This window comes from Corapipo altera, unplaced genomic scaffold (assembly GCF_003945725.1).
Source record: "Corapipo altera isolate COAL_440 unplaced genomic scaffold, ASM394572v1 0, whole genome shotgun sequence".
In the NCBI taxonomy this organism is placed as follows: domain Eukaryota; kingdom Metazoa; phylum Chordata; class Aves; order Passeriformes; family Pipridae; genus Corapipo; species Corapipo altera.
Window position 1 is genome coordinate 14981779 of NW_020884872.1, and position 27516 is coordinate 15009294.

General features: G+C 38.1%; 1 protein-coding gene across 9 annotated transcripts in view; it reads left to right on the forward strand.

The window, feature by feature from the left end:
* Positions 1–27516, forward strand: part of SH3KBP1 (SH3 domain containing kinase binding protein 1) — a 217612-nt gene that overhangs the window by 127953 nt on the left and 62143 nt on the right. For 8 of the 9 annotated variants that reach the window (XR_003526718.1, XM_027637725.1, XM_027637714.1 and 5 more), the window contains 2 exons: positions 1473–1669; positions 25399–25474. Coding sequence is in view for 8 of the 9 variants with exons in the window: in XM_027637725.1 (XP_027493526.1) it covers positions 1473–1669; positions 25399–25474 (273 nt within the window). In the remaining variant the exon portion in view is untranslated. Of the gene's footprint in view, positions 1–1472; positions 1670–10586; positions 10614–25398; positions 25475–27516 lie in introns of those variants that run through there. The other variant, XM_027637780.1, reaches the window with a different exon arrangement.

The window sequence follows — 27516 nt, forward strand, 5'->3', positions numbered from 1 at the left end:
ACAGCTTATGGAACAAATAACTTGTTCAGTGCTATCTAAATTGAATGTCTGAAGAAATAGAAATGTTACTGATGTTCAACAGGTAGATGGCAGCCACTTAGGAGGCCAGAGGGCCAAAATATTTTGCTTAGTCTTTAGTCTTTCTTTCTAATTGGGAACTTTCTCTTATTCTGCCTTTATGCTCCTTTCATGTTTCAGATACAGAAAATCTCAGGGCGGCATATGATGTCTTTTCTGCTTTTAGCTAAAAGTCCTGATTCCTGATTTCATTTTCTAGCAGCACGCTTGTGTTGAAACCCATTTAACAGATGAGCCTCTTGTGTACTGGATCTTGAAGTTGTACCTGTAGGCCTTAGGACTTGCACTGGTTTCTGTAGTTCATCTGTACTAGCAGCCTTTTATGATGAAAATCTATTGTGATCTCTTTGTGGACTTCGATATAAAAATAGTGAAGAAGATAAGCTTGAAATTCTTCTTTCTTTGCCTTGTCACATCCACACCTGTGACACCATGAATGGTTGTGAGGGGAATGTGAGGATCTGAGTTTCTTATTATTAGGTAGAATTAGTGCTGTAGTAGCAGCAATTTCTGTGGTTTTCCTGGAAACATAGTTAAGTCAATCTGTAGTGTAGGGAGGCAGATTTAAATGGTCTAGGGGAGGAAACTTCAGTGGGTCACTTTGGCTGCCAGTGGCTGTTTGGCCTGATGCTGCACTTGTCTGTAAAGTGGCTGAGACATCACCTTATTGCATCTGTGGCCTCTGCTATACAAGCAGCAGATATTTTCAGATAAGTGCAGATAAATTTTCCTGTTCACCGGGAGAAGTAATGCAAATCAGAATGTCAGTTTTGATTTGTCATATTCCTAGAGGATAGTGTGCATGGGTGCTTTTCTTATGAGGCTGTCTATGCTGCAGATAGGTTTAATTTTCAGCAGGGAAAGTATTATGCAGCTTATTTGATTGCAAATTTGTTTGAACAGCTTTCAGCTTTATATTTCCCAGTTAGGTAATGTAGCTTTAGATACTAATTGCATAATTGGCTTGAGTCACACAGATTTAAGGTACAATGCGCCTGGTCTGACTGTTAGCTTTAAGTGGCTTTATACATTAGGTGCCCTGCAACTGAATTTAACTCTTTCTTTTGTTGAGTTCTCTTCCAAATAATTTTTGTCTGAAGAAGAAGGATTTTCTTGGTACTCAAGGAATGACCATCCCTGTTCCTGAAGTTCTGATGCTGGAGTATGCATGTTTTGTGGATTGGTGTAATTTCTAGCTGGTACACTAATATGATGAAATAAAGTGATTTTTAAAACTCAAAAGTGAGTGCATGGCACAGAGAGCATCTTCTCTACATGCTTCTTGTGGTTTCACTTTCCTCTAGAGGATGGTGGGAGGGATCATTTTCCAGTCACAATTTGATAACAGTGAGCTTCACACTTAAAATTCGTTCTTTCATCCCTCCATTTCACAGGCCTGAAAGATGCTACAGGCTCTGAGAGTGATGGTGGTGACTCTTGCAGTACAAAATCGGAAGGAGCCAACGGAGGCACGACAATCCAACCCAAGAAGGTCAAAGGTGTTGGCTTTGGAGATATCTTCAAAGACAAACCCATAAAGCTACGACCAAGGTCAATAGAAGTTGAAAATGACTTTCTCCCAGTAGATAAGGTATGTGTCATTTCTTAATTCTCTCTTGGTGTTGGTTTGAAGAAGTTTTCATGTGAAAGTTCTAAATTCTGTCACTGGCCAAAACTTGAAGCTTTATGGTCATTATTTCCTAATCTTTCTGTAGAGAAGATTCTGTCTTTTTTTTTCTTTTGCCTCACAACAGAAGGGGAATTCCAGTGAGGTTAGCTGCCTGCTAAAATGAAAAGTAAAATTAAAAATTAATCAATCTAAGCTATGTTCTTTAGGGAAACAAACAAAAAAGTGCATGGTTTCCTAATGAATTAACAACTAAAGAAAAATCCATGAAATTCTTCCTTTAAGTGAACAGTTAGATTTGAATAGAGTTACTAATATGCTGAGAAGTGTTAGGAGGCTTCCACAGTCGCAAGTTTGCTATGGACATAGTCTCATGATGCATTTTATTTGCCTCCATGGTGATTTTAAGAAGCTCCTAGGCAGCTGCTCTTGGTCCCTGATGTGGCAACTTCTCACTTCTGAGTCATGCTTGCCCAGTTGTCTATAGAACCAGGCAGTGCAGGAATTACATTTTTTGGCCTGCAAGCTTTGGGGTTTTTTTCAGCCTGGATAGTTTCAGTGATCTGATTTGTAGCTCAGCACCTACCCCCATATGCACCCTGAGTTACAGGAGAAGGGAAGGTCCTGCAGAGCCGAGGTGGAAACTTTTAAGTTAATTATGCTGAGGGAGATTTGGTTAATATTTTGCAGGAGACCAGTTTTCAGTCTCTGTAGGGAGGGTAGTGAAGAGATGGGATAATAATCTAAATAAAGGAAAAACCTAGACTGTATTACTCTTTGACCACTGTTGACTTTTTCAAAGCTTGCATGGTACCCTGCTTGCCTTCTGTTTCTAGGTGCAAACTTCTGGTTTTGGCTTTGTTCATGTGCAGGGAACAGCTGAGCTGTATTCCAATGGCACCTCATCAAAGAAGTCCCCCTGAAATATAAGATAAGGACAGGTCAGGCCTGGTGGTGTTCACTGAGTAGTAGCTAATGAACCTTCCTCCTGCCAGGTTCAGGGAATGAGATAGAGAGCAGCAAAGTCAGCTTTTCATGGAGCCGTGAGAGTGTCTCTCTGCAGCATGTTTATTTGTGACCCTGACAACATCACAGTGTTTAAGGTGCGATTGGGCTTTATGAAAACTTGCAAGTGAGCTGAAAAAGGATTTTTACTAGAACATGAACTTACTTAATAAAAGGGTTCTTCTTGTTATTTTTTAACCCATTTTGGAGGACATTTGGTTTTGTAATTTGATGGCTGCTTGTGATATTTTACTTACGACAACAAGTATTTCCTTACAAGTCCTGTGTAAGCAGAATTACTTTGTATATAGGAAGCAGCTGATAGCAGGAAGACTTAAATTCATGCATGGCTGTACTTAAGCCTGTGTTTTTTCCCTGGGACATTAAAAAGTCTGGTAGCTTCAGCAAATATGTATTTTAGGAATGCAGTTCTACAAAAGGTGAGCTGTTTTAAATTATTAATTTTCTGCATGTAGGTATGTAAACAAAATATGCAGTGCAGGAAGAAACTCACCTAAAATAAACATACTATTACAATTTACATTATAATAGTATTTATAATGGTGTGTAACATAGACATGCGCTTGTAAGGCACTGACCATAATTCAAGTGTTGCACAAAATTCAGTTCTTCTAAGTCTGATATAGGGAGATTAGAATTTACAAATGATAACGCCCTGTTAATGTCACATGAAGGATTATCTCTACAGTAGTGATTGTAAGTGGGAACTGACTAAAATAAATTCCATATCCCTTGAACTCTGGAGTCCTTTGTTTTAATATGTTCACAAAGTGCTTATGAAGTCGCTTTCATCCCTTGAAGGAAAGTCTTACTCCACTTTATAATAATGAGAGGTCTTACCTTTGTTTTTCACAAACAACAAATAGGTTTTTTACCCAGCAGAAAAGTGAATATAGCATTTTCAGGAAACAGAAAAAAAATTTCATCCTGCCCGCAGAACTTCCTTCCTATGTCTTCAGATTCCTCCTAAAGTTGGCATGGTTATCAGAAAATAATGGCTTCATTTTGTGAACACAATCCATAATTTGTGTTTTAAATGTATAGGTAACTAAACCCAACACTTCTTTGCTGTTGTTGCTTTCATCCTGTCTTAGGTTTAGCTTAACCTTTGAGAGGTGCTATTCAGAGTCTTCAGCGCTGTGGTCTTTGCCTAAGCACCAAAACATGAATCAGTGACACAGCATTCTCTTACCACTGCAGACCATTAACCTCCCCAAATACTTACCTCCTGGCCGCAAGAAATTTCTCCCTTGTCACTGCCGTGTGCTTTGCCATTTGATGCTGTCTGTGAGGGAATCCTGCATTAAATTTGCCATTCCATGCAAGGTCATATTTAGGTTGAGAGCTCTGCATACTAGTTCAAAAGTGTTGCAATGATCCTGCAGAGTGCCAAATCGATACATTTTTTTCTCTAGCAATGTAGTTTTTAAAGAGATCTTTGCCCTGGTATGTGTCTTGCTCCTTTACAAGTAGCCTCGGTTTTTCAATAACTTGTAATCTTTTGAAGAAGTAGAAACAATGCTTATCTCAATTACTTTTTTTAAAGTGTTTTCTGAAGTTTGGAGACCCTAAAACTTTCTATTGCTTCCTCTTGATGCAGTTATTGATGAAATATTACTGTAATGATACTGCTATATTTTTGATTTGAAATTTCCTAACAATTGCTTTTTAAATAGCATCAGTAAATTACTGTGAGGATTTTATAATGTGGAATTTTTTATAACATGATCATTCCTATGGAAAATGTCAGTCCCATTTACATAAGAATCAACAGGGTCTTATTTTGTTGGTATTACCACTTCGTATTCTAATATGTTTTCGATTTTATGAATCACAAATTTAGATCATATTTCACACAGAATTAACAGGATGCTAAGAAGGCTTTTACACAAATATTGGCAGGAATATGAGGGCAGAAAGGTTTGCTGCCAGTAGAACAGAAGCAGATGCCACTAGGCTCTCCCATAAATCATCGGCCAGTTTGATGTAGTTCAAGTGTTTACCCTGTGGTAAACAATGTAGGATATAGTGTCCCTTGTCTTTTAAGGTGATCAATAGACTCTCAATAAAAGACAAAACTGAGGAATTGCATGAAACCTCATTGGTTTTATTGGTGTGCAGAATTAATTGCTTAGCTGTTCTTTGTTCTAAAAATCACAGAAGCAGATTATCCTAGGGAAATTAGTGATGCATTTGTGGGAGTTTAATTTGAGCAGTGCCATCAGACCTCTGCTATTTTAGAAAAATAGAAGAATCAAATACTTATGCTTTGTAGTCCATTTCATTGTGTGTTTGTGCTGGTGAGTTCATTGCTGGCCATGTGTAACTAGAATCAGATTCCTGAGGCATGGCTCTGTCAAATTTCCACTGATGATAGATGTAAGTGAACTGTTTTACAATGCTGTGTGTGATTGAAGACATAGCTTGCCTACAGATGAATTTTTAGAAGAAATACAATATGCATATAGATATGTTGTGTCTCCTGAGAAAATTCAGTGTAACACTCTTAAAGTAGTACAAGGTTTATGGTCAAATAGAAATGCCTGTTTCACATGTCTTCCTTCTGCTTGTGCAGCTTCAAGACATTTAAACAAATGCTTATGCTTATTTATTTTTTTTCCATTTTCATTTTTTAATAGCTTATCTAAAGCGTCTGTTTCTGGACTGGACTTCCTTGCAATATTGGCTTCCATTGTTCTAACGAGCTATCACATTTTCCTCTCCTGTATCTAAGAATAAACCTCTACAAGTACAGGAAAATTAATTCAACCAATACATTCCATAGTGTGAATTAACTGTATTGGATTGGGTTGTGAGTTGAGGCTTCAGTCTGGAAATGCTAAAGGTCACAATAGGTGAATATAGAATAAAAAGTCTTAAAGAGCTATTTTTATCTTTCTGAAAACTGCCCTTACTTCAGAAGAGACTGTTGAGAGTATTTTATGCATTTTCCATTTGAGATGTATTTGTAATGTTTTTCAGTCAAGACTTTCATAGTTGGCTAGCAGAGGTGAATTTGGGCAGAGCTAAATTTCACGAACAGCCTCTGATGAGGTCACAGTACTGTTTGCCAAAACCTAATGTAAATTATACACTTAGCTATCAAACTGGGGAATATTGCAGCCACTGTAATGATTTAATATAAAGGGGGAGGCAGTTATACCTTTAGATTCAGCAGCTTGTAAGATCTAGTTAACTTGTGTTTAGGGATCCTTACTGCAAAACACTGAATTTATACAGAATTTTTTTTTGGTGTATATTCAGTATGTTTGGAAGAGGAGAAATGGAGAAGAAATAATGGAAGTAGACACAAGGGCTGTAAGGGCTAGAAGCTCCTGTCAATTATTAAGTCTACCTGTCCTTTGTAATAAGATAGAAATTTGTAAACTCTTGAGACTGAGTGCCTGCAAGGTCTGAGTTTCTATTTTTAGCTGGCGAGCTGGGGACTCAGGAACTGCAGCGAACGCGTTGCACTGACAGTCTGTCTTTGCCACACCTGTTCTGTCGGTTCCTGCCTGATTCCTTTTAGAAAACATTTTTACCTCTTAATTTTCAGTGGTTTAAAGAGAATTCTTTGAGAGATGCAAGCTGGAGGCTCCTCCTGGTGTTTCTAAACTGGCTGACGATGTGCCTGAGCTCTGCCAGCCCTGACCAGCAGCACCTGTGGTGTGTGGCCAGCCCTGGCTCTGTGTGCACTTGCCTCTCACTGCTACCTCCTTTGCCTCTCCAATGCCTTTGGAGGTGCTTGCTCCCCTAGCAGAAATGTTGAAGCCAGTTTTCAAAATCCTGAGATAACGAAAAAATGTATTGCAAGCAAAGCCACCTGGTACTGACTACAAATGCTATTAAAGACACCTGCTGAGGCAGAGCATGTGATGGGAGCACAGAGTGTGTGTAGTGCTTTGCACTTGAAAGCACAGGTTTCTGGCATTCCTTTATTCAGACATTCAGGCATCAGCGATGGCAGCAGCAGTCATGCCAAGCATCAGCAGTTTGTCAAATTCTGTGTAGGAACAGAGGAAACGCTCATCTCTTCAAGCAACATTCATGTTTTGCTTTGAAGTTTCCGTCAGCTACGGTCTGGCATCCCTGTCCAAGCCATTTATTCTAGTGCCACCTTGTGAGGAAAGCTACAGGGGAAAAAGGACCCTGACCCCTTCTGCAGTTGTCCCGAGAACAAGCCTGCCTGCAGTGGGGTGTCACTCCTTTGCTGGTGTCACTTTCCATTCCTTGAATTCAGTGTGGAAACAGATTCATGTGTTCATGTGTTCTTTCATTATGTGAAAAAACAGCACAGGATTGCAAATGGTGGCTGGTGTTCCTGAGGCAGTGGAACTTTATTTATAAACGCTTTAGAAGATTTACTGCCCTATTCTGGAGGAATAAGAAAGAAGGGTAGGGGAAATAAGGTGAAATGAGGGACAGTCAAAAAGCAGCTTGCCCCATTGTGGGGAGGCTAACTCAAACCAGGACCTGGCACCAATGGAATAGAATGGAAAATGCAAAATTAAGTTTGAGAGGAATAAATTTGATAACCTGAGCTGTCAGTGACTCTCTGCTGAGTCACTGAAGTGTGCAATGTGAGTGAAGAGTGACTCCTGATCTCCTATATACTTCCTGCCCTTCCCTGCTATCCCATAAGATATCTGTGCTTTTATGTTCTGTCGGTTTGGTTTCTGAAATAGTCAAGCTGCCTGAACAGAGTTGTCCAAGTATTGCTGACATGGCTCAGCTTACACATCAGTCTGCACTAGCAGATTTTGGCGGAGGAGGTTACCCACACACTGGTTTGTGCTGCTTGTGATGTTTTATTAGGGTTGTTTTTAAAGCAGTTATTGGAGTCTAAATAAATTCAAGTTAGTTGTTGTCTATGCCACAAGACTTTATAGTATGGATGTACATGTGTATAGTTGGACTTATTCAGAAAAGATTTGTCAATATGAAAGAAGCGCATCAAGCATATGCATGAAAATATTTTCAACTTATGTTCTTGACTTGAACTACTTGAAGAACATCTTAAAATAGAGGCAGAGTAGTGTAAGAAGTACTGATAGTACTAGAAGTTATTCATAAAAGCAACGTGGAAAATCTGGTCTGTTCTCCTGGGGCACAGCACTGGGCTTCTGCCAGAATGAGTTCTTCTGGAGGAGTTCTCTCTGGGAGGGAATACTCCTGTTATTTCAGTCATGGGTTTGATTAGGAAATCTTAGGATGCTCCAGTCAGAAAAACAGGATGTGTAGGTTTAAGCTAATGCAATTTTATTTCGTAATAGGATGACAATAAAAGTATGTATGTTGTAAGTTGCTCTGGATCCAGCTGGTGATCATTAGCTTGCTAGTCACTGTAAATCTCTGAATTTCAGTTGACTATGTAGCATTACCAGGCCTTTTACCCCAAGAGACATTTTAAAAGAAGTATCATTAAAAAAAACAAAATGCTGTGCTTAAATAGCTTAGAATAAAGCCAATTTCCTGAGTTCCAGAGATACTCGATGGAGACATAAACTGAATTTCTAGGAAAGTTTGTCTCATGTTTCAACTTCAGTACACAAAAAAAGCTTCAGTAATAACAGTACTGACATGCAAGCTAGCTTTTTTTGCTGTCTGATGAGCTTTAAGAGAACTGAATCAATATGTATAGCATGCCTAATAATAGCAATGAATTCTACCTAAATAAAAGTAATTTATATAAATTGATATAAAAATATTTGAATTAGTGTAATCAAGACTTTAGGAATAAACAGTTTTATAAACCGTGGCGTAGTAAAATGAATTTTTCTTTTTTGCCTCACTTGGATTTTGTTAGATGATATAACTGATTTTTAATTGCTACATCTGAGTTGTTAAGTTTTATAACTTTGACAAGATTATAAAAAAAACTAATGAAATAACTTCTGATATTCTTAGCATACATGAATTTAAAAATTAAATAAGAAATAGAGTTATGTGAAAAGAAAAGAATAAACTCACCTGACTTTGAAAATTACATAAATAAAAAGGCTGACAAATGTAAACCAAAGGTAATATAACCTGTAAAGTGAAATCTATACACTCTTCTTTTGTTGTCTATTTAGCTTTATTAGCTTGTGGATTTTTTCTGAAATGTTTTCTTTCTTTATATTTTCCCTAGTTGAGGATTATTTTTTAAAAGTCATGCTTGGTGCCATGGACTAGTAACCACGGCAGTAGTGGACCAAGGGTTGGACTTGATGATCTCAGAGGTCCCTTCCGACCCAGCTGATTCTATGATTCTATGATTGTAGTACTTACACTTTTATATACTCATAAACTGTATAAAGTATAAACGTGTTACAGATTATTCTGTTCGTTTAAAGCCAGTGCCAGTAACTGTGTGTTTTCTGGAAATTAAGTTTATGATATATTGTAATATAACTTTAAAAGAATTTGTCATTGGAAAATAGAAATCAGGAAGAAGATTGCAGCCTCAGTAGGACTTCAGACTTTGCTCTAAATTACTCCTGAAGGTGTCCTTCAGCATGGTGCAGGCACAGGGGGCATTGTTGCAAAAGATGTTGCCTTTCCTGTGAGCCACAACTAATTTCCATTCTTTAAAATAGCCTGATATTTTTTTCTGAATATTTGTACTTGCAGTGATAGTCCTACTCAGACCAGTTTCCATTTGCTTTCAGTATAAGACCAAAGGGGGTCTCCAAGATCATCTAATCCAAACCTCTCAACTGGACTAGGACCAAGTGTATCTAAGTAATCCCCAAGAGATTGCTGGTTTTTAAAAAAGCGTCCTTTAAAGATAATTGTGTATCCTCATGCTTACTGTTTTAGCAGCACATATACTGTAATAGCCTTACTCTGCAAAATAACTTTTTTATTGGGGTGTTTTTTGTGGTTGGTTTTTGGGTTTTTTTTCCTTTGGGTGGCTGGTGGTGGTGGTGGGGTTTTTTGTTGGGTTTGCTTTGTTTTGTTACAATCTCTATACTGTCTAAGTCTGTCACGTCTTTCCTTACGCAGTTTCTTAAAACTAGAGAGAAGCAATTTTTTTTGCTTTCACCTTTTTAATGTGTAAATTCAGAGGCTTTTCTCATGTCCCATAATTGTGTTGGCACTGCCGTTAAGAATGGCTCTGTAGAGAGTGGGCTGTGTGTCTATAGGGAATGCACTAAGTATGCCTAAATATGTCCATTGTAGATGTGTTTGTGTGTAAATACTTGCTCAATAGGCAAAAGTAAAGTCAAATGGGAGTGAGAGTGTATAGTGTCTTGTGGCTTGCTTAAGTATAAATCTTTAATTTCTTCCAAATCATCTGTGTCTTTCCCTCCACTGCCCTTATTCAGTCATTTTAAAGTTGAATGTTTATAGGGAGGCAGTATTAAGAATTTATAAGATTTTAATGGAACAGAGCATCATCTTAATGATATTTCAGTTTCTTGATCATATTTCTTTAAAAACAAAGGGTGAAACAAAGACATAAATTACATGAAATTTCAACCTTCCCCCCCAAGAGACCAATACACTCAGAATTTGTCATAAGCTCATTTGCCTATAGTTATTTGCAAAACTTTCTGCCTGGGCTGTTCACAAAAGGTCTCTAAATCATCACTCACATCCTCACTCCCATTTTCCTAGCTGTTGCTCTCAAGAAGCCAGGAGAGCCTAAGCTAGCTTGGGAAAGGAGAGGAAACTTCTTGCTGTGTGTGAGCAGAGGTAGGAAAAGCTCCAGATTTCCTGTAAAATAAACAAGTGGAACTTTTGTTTCCCCGGGATGGCCCGGATCGTGAGTCAGTGTCAGGGCTGGGCTCCCGCTCTCAATGAGCTGAGCTCATGCAAGGAAGGGGCAGGACTCCAGGACTCTTCTTGGACACTTCAAGCTGCTGAAAGGCAGCTTGGCTTCACAATGGGAGAGGAGGTATTTATTTTACAATTAGTTGGGGTTTTTTTCTGTGGCTGTTTAAAACTGTATCATAATACTTATTCTGCAGAGCACTAGTTTCAACTGCAGGGTTCTTTGGTTCTTCTGCACATTTTGTAGGTGCTGGGTAGGTAAAGAGAAGGGAAAAGAGTACTGAAGTCCATTTCTGCTACAGAGGACCATATTAGAATAGGGAGTTACTTTTGTATGAAAACATATTCTATCCTGGCTCTGTTTAGCTTAAGTTTTTTCCTTTTGGCCTGTTTGGCTATTAAACTTGCACAGATGTTTTCTGTTCCTATATGATGTGGTTTCAGTTTTCTTACTGTAAAGAATAATGCAACTTTATAGTTAAGCAAGATGAGTTGCAGAGTCTTTAGGATGTGTTGCTCTTTCGAATGTTTGCTTAGTAAATGAAAATTCACCCCCCACCCCCCTTGTTTTTTCCTTCCTAAATACACTAATAAAACTGTACTTCTTCTTGGCAGAAAAAAGAGAAGGAGCTTTATTAATTCCTCTTTTTTGTGAGGTGACATTTGTACAAGCAAGGAAAATTGATGTGAATGAGTTCTGAAGAAAATTATATTGGGATAATAAAATCTAAATGGAAATTATCTTATTTTCTTTTCTTTCCCCTCCCAAGAAAAAACAACTAGAGTCAACTGTTGCTTGTAAAATTTTATGTAAAGCTGAATTGAGGGATATCAAGTAAACTGTTTAATGATTTGCAGATACTTTGGGAGCTCTTAGTACAAAAATGTACATTTTCTTCAGCTTTGGCTTTTCATAGCTGAAGTCAGTAAGCTGTGTGCAGAAATGAAGCAACAAGTTTTCTGAATTGCTTTTTCTCTTCAAATTTGCCATGTGTCTTTCTCTTTTTCTGCCTTAAATAAAGAAAAGAGGAAGGAGGGAAGGAGAAAGGATCGTAGACCAGCCAGATGCTTGGTAGGATAAAAATCTGTAGGCCAGTTTCTAAGATGCCTTTTTAACACTTTGTATGTGTTTCTATAGGAGGTTGGTGGCATTCTGTGTTTCTAAAATAGTGCTTAAATACTAGGGACATGAGCCTATATTAGTACAGTTAGTTGATTAGGTGCTTCATAAAAACTTCCAATAAAAGGCAAGGAGAGGAGAGAGAATGGATCTCCTGGGGAGCAAGTCCTGATGCAACAGCAACTGGTAGCCAAGTTGGGGCTGCTGGTGCCTTCTTTCTGCTGGGTGCTGGGCTCTCTGCCACCCACTGGCCACCCAAAGAGCAGTAGACCTCCAAGTGTTCAGCTGATTCTTTCTTCTGCAGCTGTCTCTGTACCTAAAGCACTTGCTGAAAAGCAAAGATGAAACACATGATATTATTAATTTTCCGCTTGTGTTTCGAGTTGCTTGTTCCTCTGCAGTTTTCCCTGTAGAGTTTAAAAGACATAAAAGATGTTCCTGTTTTTCCTCAGTGGTGCAAGGTGTGTGTGTGGGGGGAAACCCAAAACTAAAAAGTGAAAGTTAAAGATAATCTGAGGAGAAAAGAAGAAATGTAATACTAAAATGGAAGAAATATTTGCTGTCAGCACTACAGCTGGGGTAATCTGTATGACAGTATGGGTTTACTCTTTTTTTTAATAATCATTGAGTTTGAAAAATATAATTGAACAGCTACTTGTCAGTTTGTTGAGAACATTGTAACTTTCACAAAAGAGCAAAGAACTATTCTTGCCACTTAAAAAAGGAAGATATTAAGAAAGTGTCATTCTTTACTTACTGTTTTCCTAGAATATTATCTTTTTTCCCTGTAGCAGTTCATTAAGGTTCATAAGGTTCATTAATTTTTGTAAAGGAGGGAGGTTTCATAACAGCAGTCTAAGCTGGATGTTAAAATCTGGATCATGCCAGTTACCAGCTGCAATCTAGACAGGCATGGTTCTCTTGGGAGAGCAGGAAGGAATTTCATTCACTCAATGCAGACTGACTAAAGAATTTTTCCTAGAGGAGTTAGAAATTAAATGTAAATGGCAAAGGCAAATGGTAAAATTCATGGCAAGGGGTGCAAGGAGACGTTTTCTTTACATTTATGTGAGCCACAGTCAGTAAAAGAGGAGAACGAAAAATAAAGCAGGGAGGAAATAAGACTTTCTGCTCAAAACCCACTTTTGTTACAAAAGCACCTTCTAGCATTGCAAATCTGCAGCTTGAGGAAGAAAGAAAATGCTCATTTGGATGTGCACACTTCCAGTGCTTTGAGATGAGGCAGCTGGGAGCGTGCTGTGTGCGTTTCACTCTGTATTTGCCTTTTATTTCATTTACTAAAGTCTTTTTACTCATCAGTGATTCTAATATGTCTCGCTCCATTTGTTTCAACAACATCTATCTAATCTAAACTCTTACATTCACTTTCTCACCATAAACATTTTAGGAAGGCAGACTTTTAGTTCATTAATGGTTTGAAACCAACAGCCTGACAGCATCAAATGTCAGGATTCCAAATTTTACAGAAATATTAGTTATGAAGCATGGAAGTTAAGACACATTGGTTTCTCTCCTGTTCAGCACATCAAGCATATTGGTAGAAAAAAAGCCTCTCCAGTGCCCTCTGTGCCCATAATTTCAAATTTTAAGAACTTGTCAAACTATGAAGTTACAATAGCTTTGGAGTCGAAACTCAGCTGCTGGTAGAACAGGTTTAACTGTGGAGAACACTCTAAAAAGCAAAATTTGCACTGTTCTACTCTGCAAGCTACCCAGAGTTTTAATGAGAATGATGTTTCACTGATAATGGTTTTGTTTCTATTCCCTTTTCTATCCAAGAGGTTAAGCCAAAAATGCATGTTTTTTGTACTTATTTCTTCAAATGTTATTTGATATAGCACGGATTTCTCTGGTGAGTTGCATAATACTAATGAAGATATTCTTCATCTGTGGTTTGTAGACTGATGGTGGTCTGCTAAACACCTGGTAGTTTTTGTGCATGGGTAGCTGGATGAGACATTTGGTGCTGGCTCAGGTCATTTCTAAATGGAGCTCAACAGCTGGAAACAAGAAAAAAAGTAATTTTCCATTTAAGCAGTTCTGAAATTGCTGAAGAGATGTTTTGTCGTTGCAAATGGGAAGTTAGGAATTTGTAAAACAGTCTCTCTAATTAGAAGTCTTCCCCACCATGAAGGTTTGAGACTCTCCTTTAAATTCAGAAGTATAAATTACATGAATGTGGATCATATAAACAGTTACAGTTCAGTGTAAACATCAGTATCATTGCTGAGGGAACACTTTGTATTCATATACTGAAATATTGTGCATCTGGAGACAAATCTATAGCAGTTTCTCAGGGAAAGCAGGCAACAGTCAAAGCCTTTCCAGACAGTTGACAGAGTTGGAATTTACTCAGGAGGTTGTTACAAGCGCTTGACTTGGTAGTGTTGTGATAGATATAATCCACTTTACAGGTCATAACAAGTTGGAGATGGCTAGATAGGAAATGTAAATATACATTTCTGTACTGTGGATTTGTCTTTTTCATTGCAATAGCTGACTGTCAATCCAGTTTTTGATTTTTATAATCTTTCAGATTCATAGTGGGTTTCTTTGCTTCTGTGGGAACTACAAAAGATGGCCCAGGACAGTTGCATATACCATAAAGCATTTTTTAGTTTTGAAGTTTTTACATTGAAAATTTCTGTAGTGTCCTACAATTAAGAGTTACTGCTTAATAATTTTGAAGACTTTTCTAATTATTTTCTCTATATATCTTGTTCTCCCTATGGTTTTGCTTTCTTTTTAACAGAAGAAGTTAGTGTGTTTGATAATGTTTGGGGGAGATAGGAGTTTGAGTAATTCTTTGAAGTTTCCCTTGAGTTATCACTTTGGTTTTATGTCACCTTACTTTACTTAAGTTTACTTTCTGAAGCGTACCGTATTCAATTTTCCATTTCCATATGTTAAAGAATAATATTTCCAGGAAATGGGAAGATCCTGAGACATCTTTAGTTCAAAACTGTGCCTGGGCTCATGTTGTGCCTCCAAACAGTAGTCAATTCAGAAAACCTGGGGAATAGTGTGAGACCAGGTCACACATACAAAGAAAATCCTGCAGTGAGTCTTAACAGCCTCTAGTCATTTTGAAGTTCGTGTTTAATAACCATAATGGATTTTTGTTCCTTGTCAGATTGAGTAGTCACATTTTCATTGCAAATAATGTGTTAGCATCTGTAATTTCTGTGAAAGAGTTCCAATCTGCTGGATCACACATTGTGGGAAGGAGTTACCTCCCTTTGTTTTGAATGTGGTACGTGCTAATTTCATCTAATAGCCCTTAATTTTTATTACTGGAAGAGATGAGTGAGTCCTTAATTTTTAAAACTGGAAGAGATAATTAGGTCTTCCCTAACTACCTTGTTAATGTCTCCTGATTTTTATAGATTTGTGTCACCTGTGTGTATCTTTTTCCCAGAATAAGGAATCTGTTCCATATGTTTGATCCTTCTTGGTGACTTTCAGTGTTTTTTGGTTCCTTTAGGAACTAAGATGGTTTATGTGTGACAGCAAAAGGAGCTGAGAACTGCACACAATGACTTAGGTGTTGGATGGATTTATACAGCATTTTGATAGCACTTTATATTGCTCTTTATTGCTTTCCAAAGTATAACAGCTATGGGTTTCAAAGCCTGTCATCTCTGTCTAAAGATAGTCTTTTTGTCCAAATGCGTCATTTTCCTTCTATCTGAAATGAGCTTCTGTCTTTCCCCTCTGCTGGACCATCTGTGAAGAAGTGAAAACAAGAGCCTTGATCTAGATCCCTGAACAACTCTACTGATCACCATGATGAAATCCTATCTTTTGTTTCCTGTCTTTTAATCACTTACTTATCCAAGTTAATCTTTCTTAAAAAAGGACAAACAGTAAACTCTTCTGAATCTCAGTTTTAGTTTGGAGTGTGCACTGAGGTCACCATTTCAATCTTCTTCAGGAGCAAGGACCAGCAAGTTTTTTATTTCTGTGTTTTAATGAAAATTACTGTCAATTGGCTTACAAAAGATGACAGTGGACTTGTATAAAGACAACATTGCATCGCTGTAACATCACTATTTATTGATTTTGTAGCTGGATTTATAGATTTACTGATAATCTATAGATGGATAGATCCAGATAGATAGATAAGGAGAGATCTTCAGATAATTAGCTGGCTGCTCTCCTGGCAAGTAACATGCATGGGCTAGACAACTAAAATATTTAGAAATAGCAACTATCATGGGATTCTTCTGATTGAATTTATGTGTCTGTGGTGTTACTAGTACTCAAGCTTTCTTCACAGTCTGTGGACTAAAAGGCATTATTAAGATATGAGCTTTCTTTATCCCAAAGGAGAAGTCCAGATGAACTACATGCTAAAAGGGCTGTTTTACCTCCATTGACAGAAGGGAAGCCTGCAGTGACTGCCCCATATGGACACATCTGGCTCACAGTTGATGTTCAAATGAAATTAACTTCATCTTGATTAACTATTTCAGAACAGCAATATCTTGGCTTTTTTACATCTCAGTGGCAAAACCAGCTGAATGCCATCATACTGAGAAGTACAACCGGATTACATGTAAGATATGAGGCTCATGCACTCACAACACAGCAGAAGGGATGGCCAGCCTGAAACCCTACATTTTAAGATTTCTTATCTTTTCAGTAGCTAAGTAAGAAATCATGCTAGATGATGACTAAAATAATGAATAATTGTGAATAACATAATCAAGAGTTAAAATTTGATTAATCCAAGATAAAAACAATAACATAAGATGGTTTTAATTGCAGGACCTAGTGCTTTCTCCTGAAGAAAGTACATACCTAAAAGTCTACCAAGGAACATACTACTCTCATCTTTGGTTGTGGAGTAACAGAATCTGAGCCATCAGGGAGTGTCAACATACATTGATTAAATCATCCTGGCCTTCCTTTCTCCCTCTCCTTTTTTCTGTATGTAATCCTTCACAGTGGTAAGCCAAAGGCAGTGCAGGCTTGTAATTTTTTCTTTATTTTCCCTTGAACATTCAGAATCATATAAATAATTACTTGTCTGTCACAGCAAGTGATTTTCTAGAACTTCTCTTTATGTGATTTTCAAATACTTTTTGATGTAATTAAGTAAAGCACTTGAAACTTATTTTATTAAATATTTCAGAAGTTACAGTTATTTTGAAAAAATAAAGTAGTTTTTAATCAAAAGAAATGTGACTATTCCCTAAGTATTCAAAGCATTTATTCTCAGGCTTGATTTTGTTTAAGCATTTAACCAATGAGAAGAGGTAGTTTTGCTTCTTCTTTTTAACTGTAAAAAAGAATGAAATCAGAAGAATAACCATCAGTGATGAATCAGAAAACAAAGCCCCAGCAAAATCATGTTTTGTTCTAAAATTTCCCTTGTCTGGGGACCTCTGGGCTGTTTCCTTTGCTTTGTTTACTTTCTTGCTTGCCTGTCTGTTTGGATTCCAGGGCTGTGACAGTGGGTGACAGATACAGTAATTGTAAGGTGCTCTGACAATCAGTACTGTATTTCTAGGGCACCAAGTGAACTGACTGTGGTGTAACATAATCACAACCTGTTTCCCATTCTCTGGAATAAGAATTAGAGTATTGTAGTAGGATTTAGACTGACATGCTATTTTTACACACACACCCATTTTTTTTGTCTTTCGCATTCAAGAATTAACTTTTGCATTTGATAAAAATATATCAGTTTCTGTGTGAACACTAGAAAACAATTTTCCCCCAGATACCTTTAGTTTTTCTGCACATGGATGCTCATTCCAAAAGCCTTTAACATTCAAACAGCATATACTCACTGACTGCTTGAATATTACTTTCCTCTAAAGCAATGCTGGCGTCTGTCTCGTAGCCAGTTCCCAAAGGACTGATGTTCATGAACAGCTACAGGGCCCTCACCTCTTCACTCTTGACTTCGGACAACTTGTCTGCTTTGTCCAAACTTATTAATTGTGGTAAGAGTCAGACTGATGCCTGAAATTGCGTTAATTTTCAAGGAGGTCCAGTGGTATAAAGGCTTTGATCTTTTGCTTTGTAACACCAGAATATTTATTTGGAGGAACATCTTTTATTCAGAGATCTGTTGATTTAGTCTAGGCAGAGAGAATTAAGATGCCTCTGACAGCGTCTAAGTACAGGGTTTTGCAGCTTTGCTGTAGAAGAGTAAAGCCTTTCACAGATATTTTTTTTTTCAAAATAAATAAAGGATTTATTTCTTTCAAAAGATATACTGTTATTCAGAAGTCCTATATTTATCCAGCTCCAAAAGTCATCTGATACAAACATCAGTTGTAAAAACTGCACTTTAGTCTGCTGGAATATGGACTAAGTGTGAAAATGTGTCATTTGACGATTGTCCAGTAGAAGATAATATAGCTTGACTATGTGCAAAGAAACTATAATATGAAGTTGAAACACTTTAATTGCTTTGTTGTTTGCATTCTGTGAAACATTTGCCAAACATCCCACTAGAAAGCACTGTGGGTGTGTGCTACATCTGATGCTGTTGTCAGGGGCACCCATTCTTTATGGAAGCATCATCTGGTATGTAGAGCTGAGTGTCATTCATGTTTCAGCTTTTGAGTGATGTAGAGGCAAGCATCATTAAAGAAGAGTTCAGACCGTGGATCTGAGACAGAGTCAGGTTATTACAGGTGGGTGCCTCCAGAGAGGGATTCTGAACAAAGAAATCCCTGGGCCATTGTACTCTCCCAGTCTGTGCACAAGATCTTCAGGTGCTCTGGGGGTGCCTCTTGGTCCAGTGGAGATTTATGGTCTGGGATCTTCCAACACCTCACTGGATTCTTTCTCCATGTCCCCATAGGCAGCCCATTAACTGCTCTTATCTCCCAGATTGGGGCAGCTTTGGGACCCTCCGGGGTCTCAGCCCTTATCTAAAGGCATCTTGTCTGTCTCTTGTTTGCTCCCTTGCTGAGCCAGTCATGCTAACAAAGGGAGCTCATTTAAAGTTCGCCTATGCCAAGCTTTGAGCAGGGAACGCTCCTGCGAAGCTGTTAGCAAGTTATAATTAAAGTTAAACCTGCACAATTAATTTCTAATATTCTATAAGTAAACTTATTTTAATCTCCAACAAGCACTTACACAGCCTTTCCTTGGTTTGCCCTGAGCTTGGTCCAATTGTGGTATCCTGGCCCCAGGAATTACTCGCACACACTGTGAGATGCTCACCATACTTTCCAGATAAGCTTGTATAAATAAGTGCTGCAACTGAGAGTTGCACCTTACCCCTTTGACCATAAATTTTCCTGCCTCAGTTTCAACCAGTGTTTGTGCAGCTATTTAGTGAAGCAGATAATGTTAAAACTCTGCTTTTTTCCTTTTTTCCCTTCTGCAACACTTCCGGATATGGGTCAGTTCCCTTCTCTCTCCTTTCAGATGCACCAATGTCACAGCAGAGGGGAGGAGTGGCAGCCAAGGCCGGCACCCTGGGGATGTGCCCACCTTTGGTGGGTGGGCTCAGGCAGTTCCCTCTCTCTTACTCACAGCAAGTGAATTATGAGACACCCGTGAGACACCAATTATGAGACAATGTGTCTCTCTTCTCATACTCAGAGTAAATTATGAGCAGGAGAATAAAAAGGTTTTTACTTGCCTGTGCTTGAGACAGCCTGCTTGTAACTGGGGACTTGACGAGCACTTGTTTTCTCTCCCATCCGTTCACCTAACCTAGTTTTAAGGAAATTACCCTGCTCTGTGGTGGGAGTGTCCTCAGAGATGATGTCAGTAGAAATGTGTGCAACTTGGGCAACTGGGACTCTCTGTGTTAGCTGGGAGTGCAGATGTACCTGCCTAGTTGCTATTAAAAAATATAAATAATTGTAGTTCAGGAGAATATGTATAGTATTTCTACCAAAGCAAAGCTGAGTAGAAAGCAGTTACAGAGGAAGAAGCTGTTTTAAATAACTGAGACAATCAAATGTGCAGGTGGGTGCTTAGTTACACTTTGCCTAAGGAATTTTTGTTTTCTTTATAAAGTTTTCTTAAAATTCCTATTACCTTCTTGTGCTGGTAGTGTAATGTGGTGACCCCTTGGGAAAGTTAGCTCTGTCCTTTAGGGAAACCTTAGTATAGCAATACTTGATCTTGCTGTCACAGAAAGTATTTTATGTGGAGCTGAATGTTGGCATCATGGGAAAAACTGAAATCCTGGACATTTCTCTTACTTTATCTCTGACAGAGTGAGGGCATTTTGACATGTGGAAGTCTTTGAGGGTTTTATATTTTGGCTTTTTTTTTTTTTTTTAGTTTAAGGTCTTACAGGTAGGATGGATAGAGGACTTGATGACATTCCTTAAGCACTTGAAGCATATTAGGAAAAAAAAAATTAATTTGGCTGCCCCCTCACAACACCACGTGTGAGAAGATTGTTTATGCTCCTGTTCATCCAGAGCTGGAAGAATATAATGACCATTTTCCACTTTTTTGTGAAAAAATGTTCTCAGTTACAAAATGGACTGTCAAAAATACATTTAAGAATACAGATTTTATATTATCACTAATAGTACCCTTGGATTTGCACGCAAACCTATATATTAGATAATTTTCTTGCATGTAAACAATATCTAAAAATACTAGCTGAATGCTGAGAGGAAGTATTGTGGTCAGAACAACATGGCACTTTTTTCCCCCGACCTAGTTATTGATGTTTTCTGAAATTCTAAAAGTTCACAAGATACGTAACTGTCTTTTCCTGCTTTGTATAAAGCATCTGTGCATATTGTTATATTTTCACTATTCAAACTGAGTTTAAACTTAAAAATATTAGCGTTTTCAGTTAATACACCCCTTTTTTATGAATTCTTTGATGTCTGATATATTTTTTAGAATGTCTTCATGGAGTTATATTCCAAGTAGCAGTTCCAAAATATTTTGTCTAGGATAAAGACCTCAAGACACTTTCCAGAATAATACTGATGATGAGTAAATATGTTTTTCCTTATTCCTGAGTTAATAGGCTGTTGCTTCAAGAAGCCTATATATTGTTAAAGGAGCCTCAACGGATAAGTATGTTTCTTTAGTGGAAAGAAGTATAACAGAATCTTCTGTATGGACCTACCTGTGCACAACTGACAATTCAATTTGAATTTTCAGATTAAATGTTCTAGAGACACTAGACCTCAATAACAAAAGTAGATAGACAAGGCAGTTTTTAACAACAACAGAAAACCCTGAAGTACAATTCTGAAATGTCCTGAAGAAGGAAACTTGGCCACAGGTCTTTTTTGATTCCTATGGTCAGGGTTCAGTTAGTTGTAGGGAAGTACTTTTAAGTGAGAAAATCTGACTTGTGTAGTGCCTGTTATGTGCTCTACTTCTCTTGTGGTGGTCTCTGCTGTTACAGGGATTGCAGCTGAGACAAAATATAGAAATGAAAGAAAATGAGACTCTTTAGATTGTACTGTGACCTCAGTCACGTGTCTTTGTGTGCTTAAAGTCAACCACTTTTTTCATCACTGTTAATTCAGTATCAGAGGAAACTGGCCTGCAGTGATATGGATTTACAGTGTACCTAGATGCCATCAAGGCCTCTTCTCCCAACAGAACCTGTTATTTAGTGCTAGACTGTCCTTCCATTGGCTTCATAAAAGAAAGCATTAATACTGGCAGGTTGCTGCTACATCTGTCTCATCCCTCTGAATATCTGTACACCACGTTATTGTCATTTTTCGTGCTTTTATCAGCTGTTCTGCAGCAAGAGGGCACTTCACCCCCTTTCATCTTTAGGATTCACTTGTCAGGTGATTAGCAAAATTTGTGTCTGACTGCTAAATAATCTAGTTATGCTTACCTTGCAGAAATAGTGGGATCAAGATTCTACCTTTTTTTTTGATAACGTTCTGTTGTGTCTTGGGAGTCAGCATAGGCTTGGAGTAAGCAAATACAAACTGTTTCCACCACGTGTTTCTTGTGTGACAGGACTAAGCACATCAGTGCTATCTCCAGAGTAATGTAAGTGGAACGAGGCTCACTGCCACCATCTACAAAAGAGATGATAAGTAGCATACTGGAGGAGGATAGAGGGAAGCTGAAACAGTAGTCTTTAGGAGTGTCTCTGAACCACCACGCTAGAGATACAAAGGCACAGGATGATATGCTAGTCTTCTTGCTGGTGCAAAACCATTCTGCAGCCAAGAATTCAAGATATACAGCTCTAGAGAGAAAATGCCGAACATCACTTGTGTTTGCAGCCTGGCAATAAGGACACTGCTGGGAGGGTGTCATTATGGGCATTCTGGTTCGTGCTGTGTGTGACTTTTTATTGCTAACATTATTGACAACATGATAGAGTTAAGTAAATGGAGAGAGGTGGTTTATGCTCAGAGATGTCAGGGGATGCTGGCAGAGTTGAGGATCCTACTCTTGGATTTGGAATGTTTCATTCCCAAAAAGCCCTTCAAGTTCTAAATCTTGTTTTCTACCTGTGTAAGGGGTCAGATCTACTTGCTTCTGTTGAGCCTCATAGGTAGGAATGAGTCAGGTAAAAGACTAACATGAAAGCTGGATTTGTATATCAGTATTTTGCAGCATAGATCAATGTGTTTAGAAGGGCTTGTACCTTCTTCTTATGTAAAGGAAGAACAGAGGAGGAGAAAGAATTAGATTGAAATCTTCAGTTCGACCTCCTTAGAGTGTTCTTTGCTCTCGTGTTTCCTTTTTTTTAGAAATGAAGGAGATTTTGATAAATTGCATTGGGCCTTCAACTGAAGAAGAGACCAAAATATTCTGTAGTAACTAGTCCCTGAGAAGAAAGCCTATGTCATGCAGATATGTGTTGGATCAACAAGAATTTAAGTTGGGCTTGCTTGGTTCTCCTTGCCAGTAGTAAACTTGGTAGATATTTGACCTGTCTGGGAGTATGAGTGATGTAGAACAGTTGGAGAGTCAACAGGAAAGTTACTGGCTTATATGGGAGGAGATGCTACTGTCTCCCATTTTTGTTTTCTTGTCAGAAAAATTGGTAACTCTGATAACACTACTTGATCTGGGACTCCCAGCACACAGATCTTAGCAGTATTTGAGGTTTTGTCCTGTTAAAGCAGAACCATCAGACTTAACAGATCATAGAGGATTCAGTGTCTCTTAGACCGAGGCAAGTTTATCTTGGGTGTTTCCTAAATGAACAAATGAGTACTATATTAAATTTCTTGGAAAAGGTTCATGCATGTTTTCCATGTATAGATCAGTTTAGACCATTTGGTAACAAAAATAAATCATAATTAAAAAATATACCTTCTTTTGTACCATTTCAGAGGAAGAGTAAAACATCTTGGCGGCGCAGGTCCACCTGAAACTAGATTTGTATGGCTTAGCAATTTTTATTCCCTTTTCCTATCAGTAGTGCTCATGTCGCCCGTAGAAATCGTAGAGTGCAGTCTCCTTACAATTAAAGAACACCAGTTCCACTTGTCTTCTCCTCTCCCTATCCCACAAGAAATGCACATGTTCACTCACTGGAGTGGGTTCTGTGCAACCCTCATTAAACTTATTTGAATTATGCCTCCTAGCTTCCCATAGAAGAGCAGCCTTGTTTAGATGGTATTCTCTGTTCAGTTCACAAGGAATCAGTTGGTTCCCAATGCTGATTTATCACCTGCACAGGCATTCATTCTGAATGAACAGATGAATAAATGTTTTCAAGCATTGCCCTTGCATCAGCTTCTGTAAATTAAGAAATTACATTGCAGCGTGTCTTTCCCCTGGGATACACTAATATCTTCCCTTTTGCCCATGATTCTTTTGCTGTGATTTGCAGCTTGTTAAATCTTAGCTTGTTGTGAGTTTATCTGGGTTTTGGTTTCATGGCATAAAATCAATGATTCATATATGGTGAAGCAATTACCAAATTATTTCCTTTAATTAATTGCTCTTACATAACAATTTCATCTTTAAAAAAACCCCAAAACTCCCCTAAATTATTACGTTTGGATATTCTTTTAGTAAGTATGTCTTTCTGAGTTAAATAGCGGTGCAGGTTAGAGTACATGCTCTCATTATTTTCCAAACCATTTTGTGAAACAGAACTGTGAAAAAAGGTTTGATCATGAATGGGCATATACTGAAATGTGCATCTATCTTGAACTGCCCTGTTTGCCTCTGAACCAAAAGCTGTCTCCCCAATCTTGCTTTCATCTTGCAGGCATTCTGTGCTTTTATCTCTGTAAATGCCCAGTAGGTTCAAATTTTTCATTATATCTCTTTGACTACAATTTTCACTGTTTTCCAGCTAGATCTCAGTCAGCTCTTTTTCATGATCCTTCTTGCCTTTCAACTGCTTCAGCACAGGCAGGTCATGCACTTTTCTTAGTTTTACCCTTTCCTGGTTTGCAGGAATGTGTCATGTCCTGTTTTTCTATTCTCTTCATAGTCACTGCTTCAGTTAATGCTTCTTATCTCTCATTCCCACCTCAGCAAAGAATTTCAGAGGTTCCGTAGAGTTTTGTTCTTGATCTCTCTTCCTCAACAGTTCACAAACTGGGTTGTAACTAGAGTCATTAGCTCAGCAGAAGGTCAGTTGTTTCTGCTGCCACCTGCAAGTTAAGTTGCAACAGGATGCTTTTGGGTACTGCAATTCATAGTTTGGCTTACTGTCAACACAGATTAGATGACTGTTTTGGGCACCTCTTAAAACTATCTCTGCTCCCCAGTGTTCTTCTTATCAGCCTAAAATCCCTGTGTGTATTTTAGTCCTTTTCATAGATATGTTTTGACACATTAGTGTACAAAATTACTAACATGGAGCTCTTATTATTCTTTATACAGCTTAGAATTTTTCATCTACTAGAAGTGCTGTGCTCATATTGCTTCTCATATTGACCAGTGTTTTCCTTATGGTCCCCAAGAGTTTCCTTAGGTCTCCAAGACTAAATCTTAGCTCTCATCTCTTAGCTTTTACTCAGAAGGTCAAGGGATCATGGAGGAGGTTTCGTGGTATTTATGCATACATTGCCAAGAAAGGATGTTGAATGACAGCTAGGGCTTTTCAGTAATCCTATCTATATAAACAAGTAATAGTTACACTTATTTCTTCAAGTACACATTGCTGAGATTTTAAAGCTAGGCAACTTTCTTGATAGGGAGAAAAGCTGAGAGAGAGAGAAGAGAGAGAGAGCATTCATATAGTAACAGGCAAAGATATAAAGATGAATACCAATTTTATTTTATTTTGGTGGGGGCAGATAGCATTTGTTTATTGTTACAGCTTACCTGTCTAAGGGTGGTTATTGCTTATTGTAGTACTGCTCCGTAAATTAAATATTTTTGCTCAAAATAAGTAAAAATGGGAATGTTTTAGACAGATGTTGTCAATATAAAAATCACAATCAATCTAGAGTGACTGAAATGAATACTTCCTGTATGGACAGAAGTCAAGGGGGTTCCTCCCCCCTTCTCTCAGTTTGAGTTTTGATACTGAATAGCACCTTTACTTAAGTAATTTCATCACATGTTCAGTCCACCAATGAAACCCCTCTGAGTCTTCCCTGAAACTGTGTTAAGGGATTATTGTTTAAAAATGTTAGTAAACATTTTTAGAGGTAAATTTGAGGATCACATTTTTATGAATTCTTTATAATTTTTGAAAAAGTTAACAAAACCCCCAGCAGCAAATCTAAGTATAGTTTAATTTGCCTCTGTTTCTTTATTTTCCTTTTTCTACTCCTGTATTTTGTATTTCCATTACAATTTTTTATGTTGTCCAACTTTTAACTGAACCTGCAAATTTTAAAGGAGAATAATTATTTTTTTTCAGAGTGTTGGGAAGAAATTACCTCCAGCCACAGCAACTCAGGAGCCAACAAAAATAGAAGTGGACAGCAGAACAAAAAGTAGGTTTCATAGGTTTTTCTTTTTTGCACTTTGTGCTGTTAAAGGCAAGCTGAACACTTTTCTCTGGTCTTAGCTAAAAGCATCCTGTATATATGAAAAGCCAGGATACAGATAGATATATTTAGGGTAAACTTTGAGTAGGAGGTACATAAGACAGAATGCTTTGTTTCACAGAATCCTCTGAATTGTTTTTGCTCTGGTAATCCTATCTCGAGTTCTCTGCCACCAAAAATCAAATTAAATTATGTGATCAACTTTCAGCCTTGAGGGTACTTAGGAATTAATCAGAATTGAATAAGATCCAACTTCAGGCTGTAACTTGTAGGTAGGTCATAGAAAAATTTCATTGTGAGTGCCCTTGCTTTTTTTCCTCTTCCTCTTTTAAATTTCTTTATGTACTAGAAATAATTTGTGTGGATGGTATATTTTGTATGGGAAATCAGAAGAGAAGGCTCCAGGGAGACCTTATAGCAGCCTTCCAGTACCTGAAGGGGGCCTAAAAGAAAGTTGGAGAGCAACTTTTTACAAGGGCATGTAGTGACAGGAGGAGGGGGAATGGCTTCAAACTTAGGTTTAGATTAAATATTAGGAAGAAATTCTGTTCTGTGAGAGTGGTAAGGCACTGGAACGTGTTGCCCAAAGTTGTGGATTCTCCATCCCTGGAAGTGTTCAAGATTGGTTGGATGGGGCTTTGAGCTACCTGGTTCAGTGGGAGGTGTCCCTGCCCATGGCAGGGAGCATTGAAACTAGATGAACTTAAAGGTTCCTTCCAACCCAAACCATTCTCTGATTCTCTGATCTTCAGTTCTTTTCTCATCATTTCAGTGCTTATTAATCAAAAGCAATGATTAAGTCTTTTAGGCATGTTCCCATGCCATTCTAGGGAGGCATATGTAACTAGATTACCAAAGAACGTACGTATATAAATATATTTTATATATTTTTGTTTTTATTTTTTTTTAAGTTACTACTAAATGTTGTGGATTCTGGTGGAAAAGAGGAAAGAGAACATAGCCATACCATGTGAAAGAAGATGAGTATAATATAAGGAGCTGATTTTTTTTAAGTCTTGCACAGTGCTTCTCCTTCCCTGACGTGTTTATCCTTTTGGATAGTTAGCAGATAACATTTTGTGTCAGAACTGAAATACGTACAGACCTAGGAAGGATAGCATCTGGATCAGCAGAACAGGCTCTCTCTGAGTGAAGTGTATGGTTACAACCTGGTTTGCAGAGGTTTTCATCTCAGAGTTGCAAAAGCAGTTTAAAGCAGCTTTTAGTGAATTATTGTCCTTTAGCTCCACCACACTAATCGACTTGCTACATCCTCTTATCTTGTTCCCCTGTGCCACCAGGCTATAATGGGAAGTACTGCAAGAACTCAGTTGCCCTGAGGAAGTGAGAACTTGAAATATTGAAAAATGTGTGAACTGGTAATGTAGAGCAGGGCTACTGAATGTGTTCTGGAATTACCTTTCCCAACCTGCAGCTTGAGCAGGTTGAGCTGATCTGAGTGCAGGTGCCATGGGAGGGGTGATCCCATGGGTTTTCCCAACTGCAGAACTCACCCCTGGGTGTTAAGCCAGGCTGTGAGACAGGTGCTCCTTTCCACATCAGCTCATACTTCTGACAGCTGAAGCTGCTCACGAAATCCCATCCCAGGATGCAGGAGTTTCTAACTTTGACCACTTGTAAATGAGTGTGGAAATCTTCCAAACAGTAGTTAGAGAACTGTACCTTCTACAGTGATCCATTGAGCTCTGGCTGACAGAGAAACTTTTCCATCAACACTTTTGGGCTCTGGTTGGTTCTTCTTTCACCTCTTTGTTGTTTGCCTTGGACATGACTTTTTGGCCAAAAAAATCCATCTTCATTCAGCATCCCTTTTGCCAGAGCTGGTGAGAAAGGTGGGCTACTTATTTATACAGTATCTTTTTCTATGAATTTTACCTGACATTTATTATTTAGGATATTTTATCTTTCCTGGAATGTCTGGGGCCTCAGTAGAATTCTTGATATCTCTGTTTGTGCTTGGGAAAGAG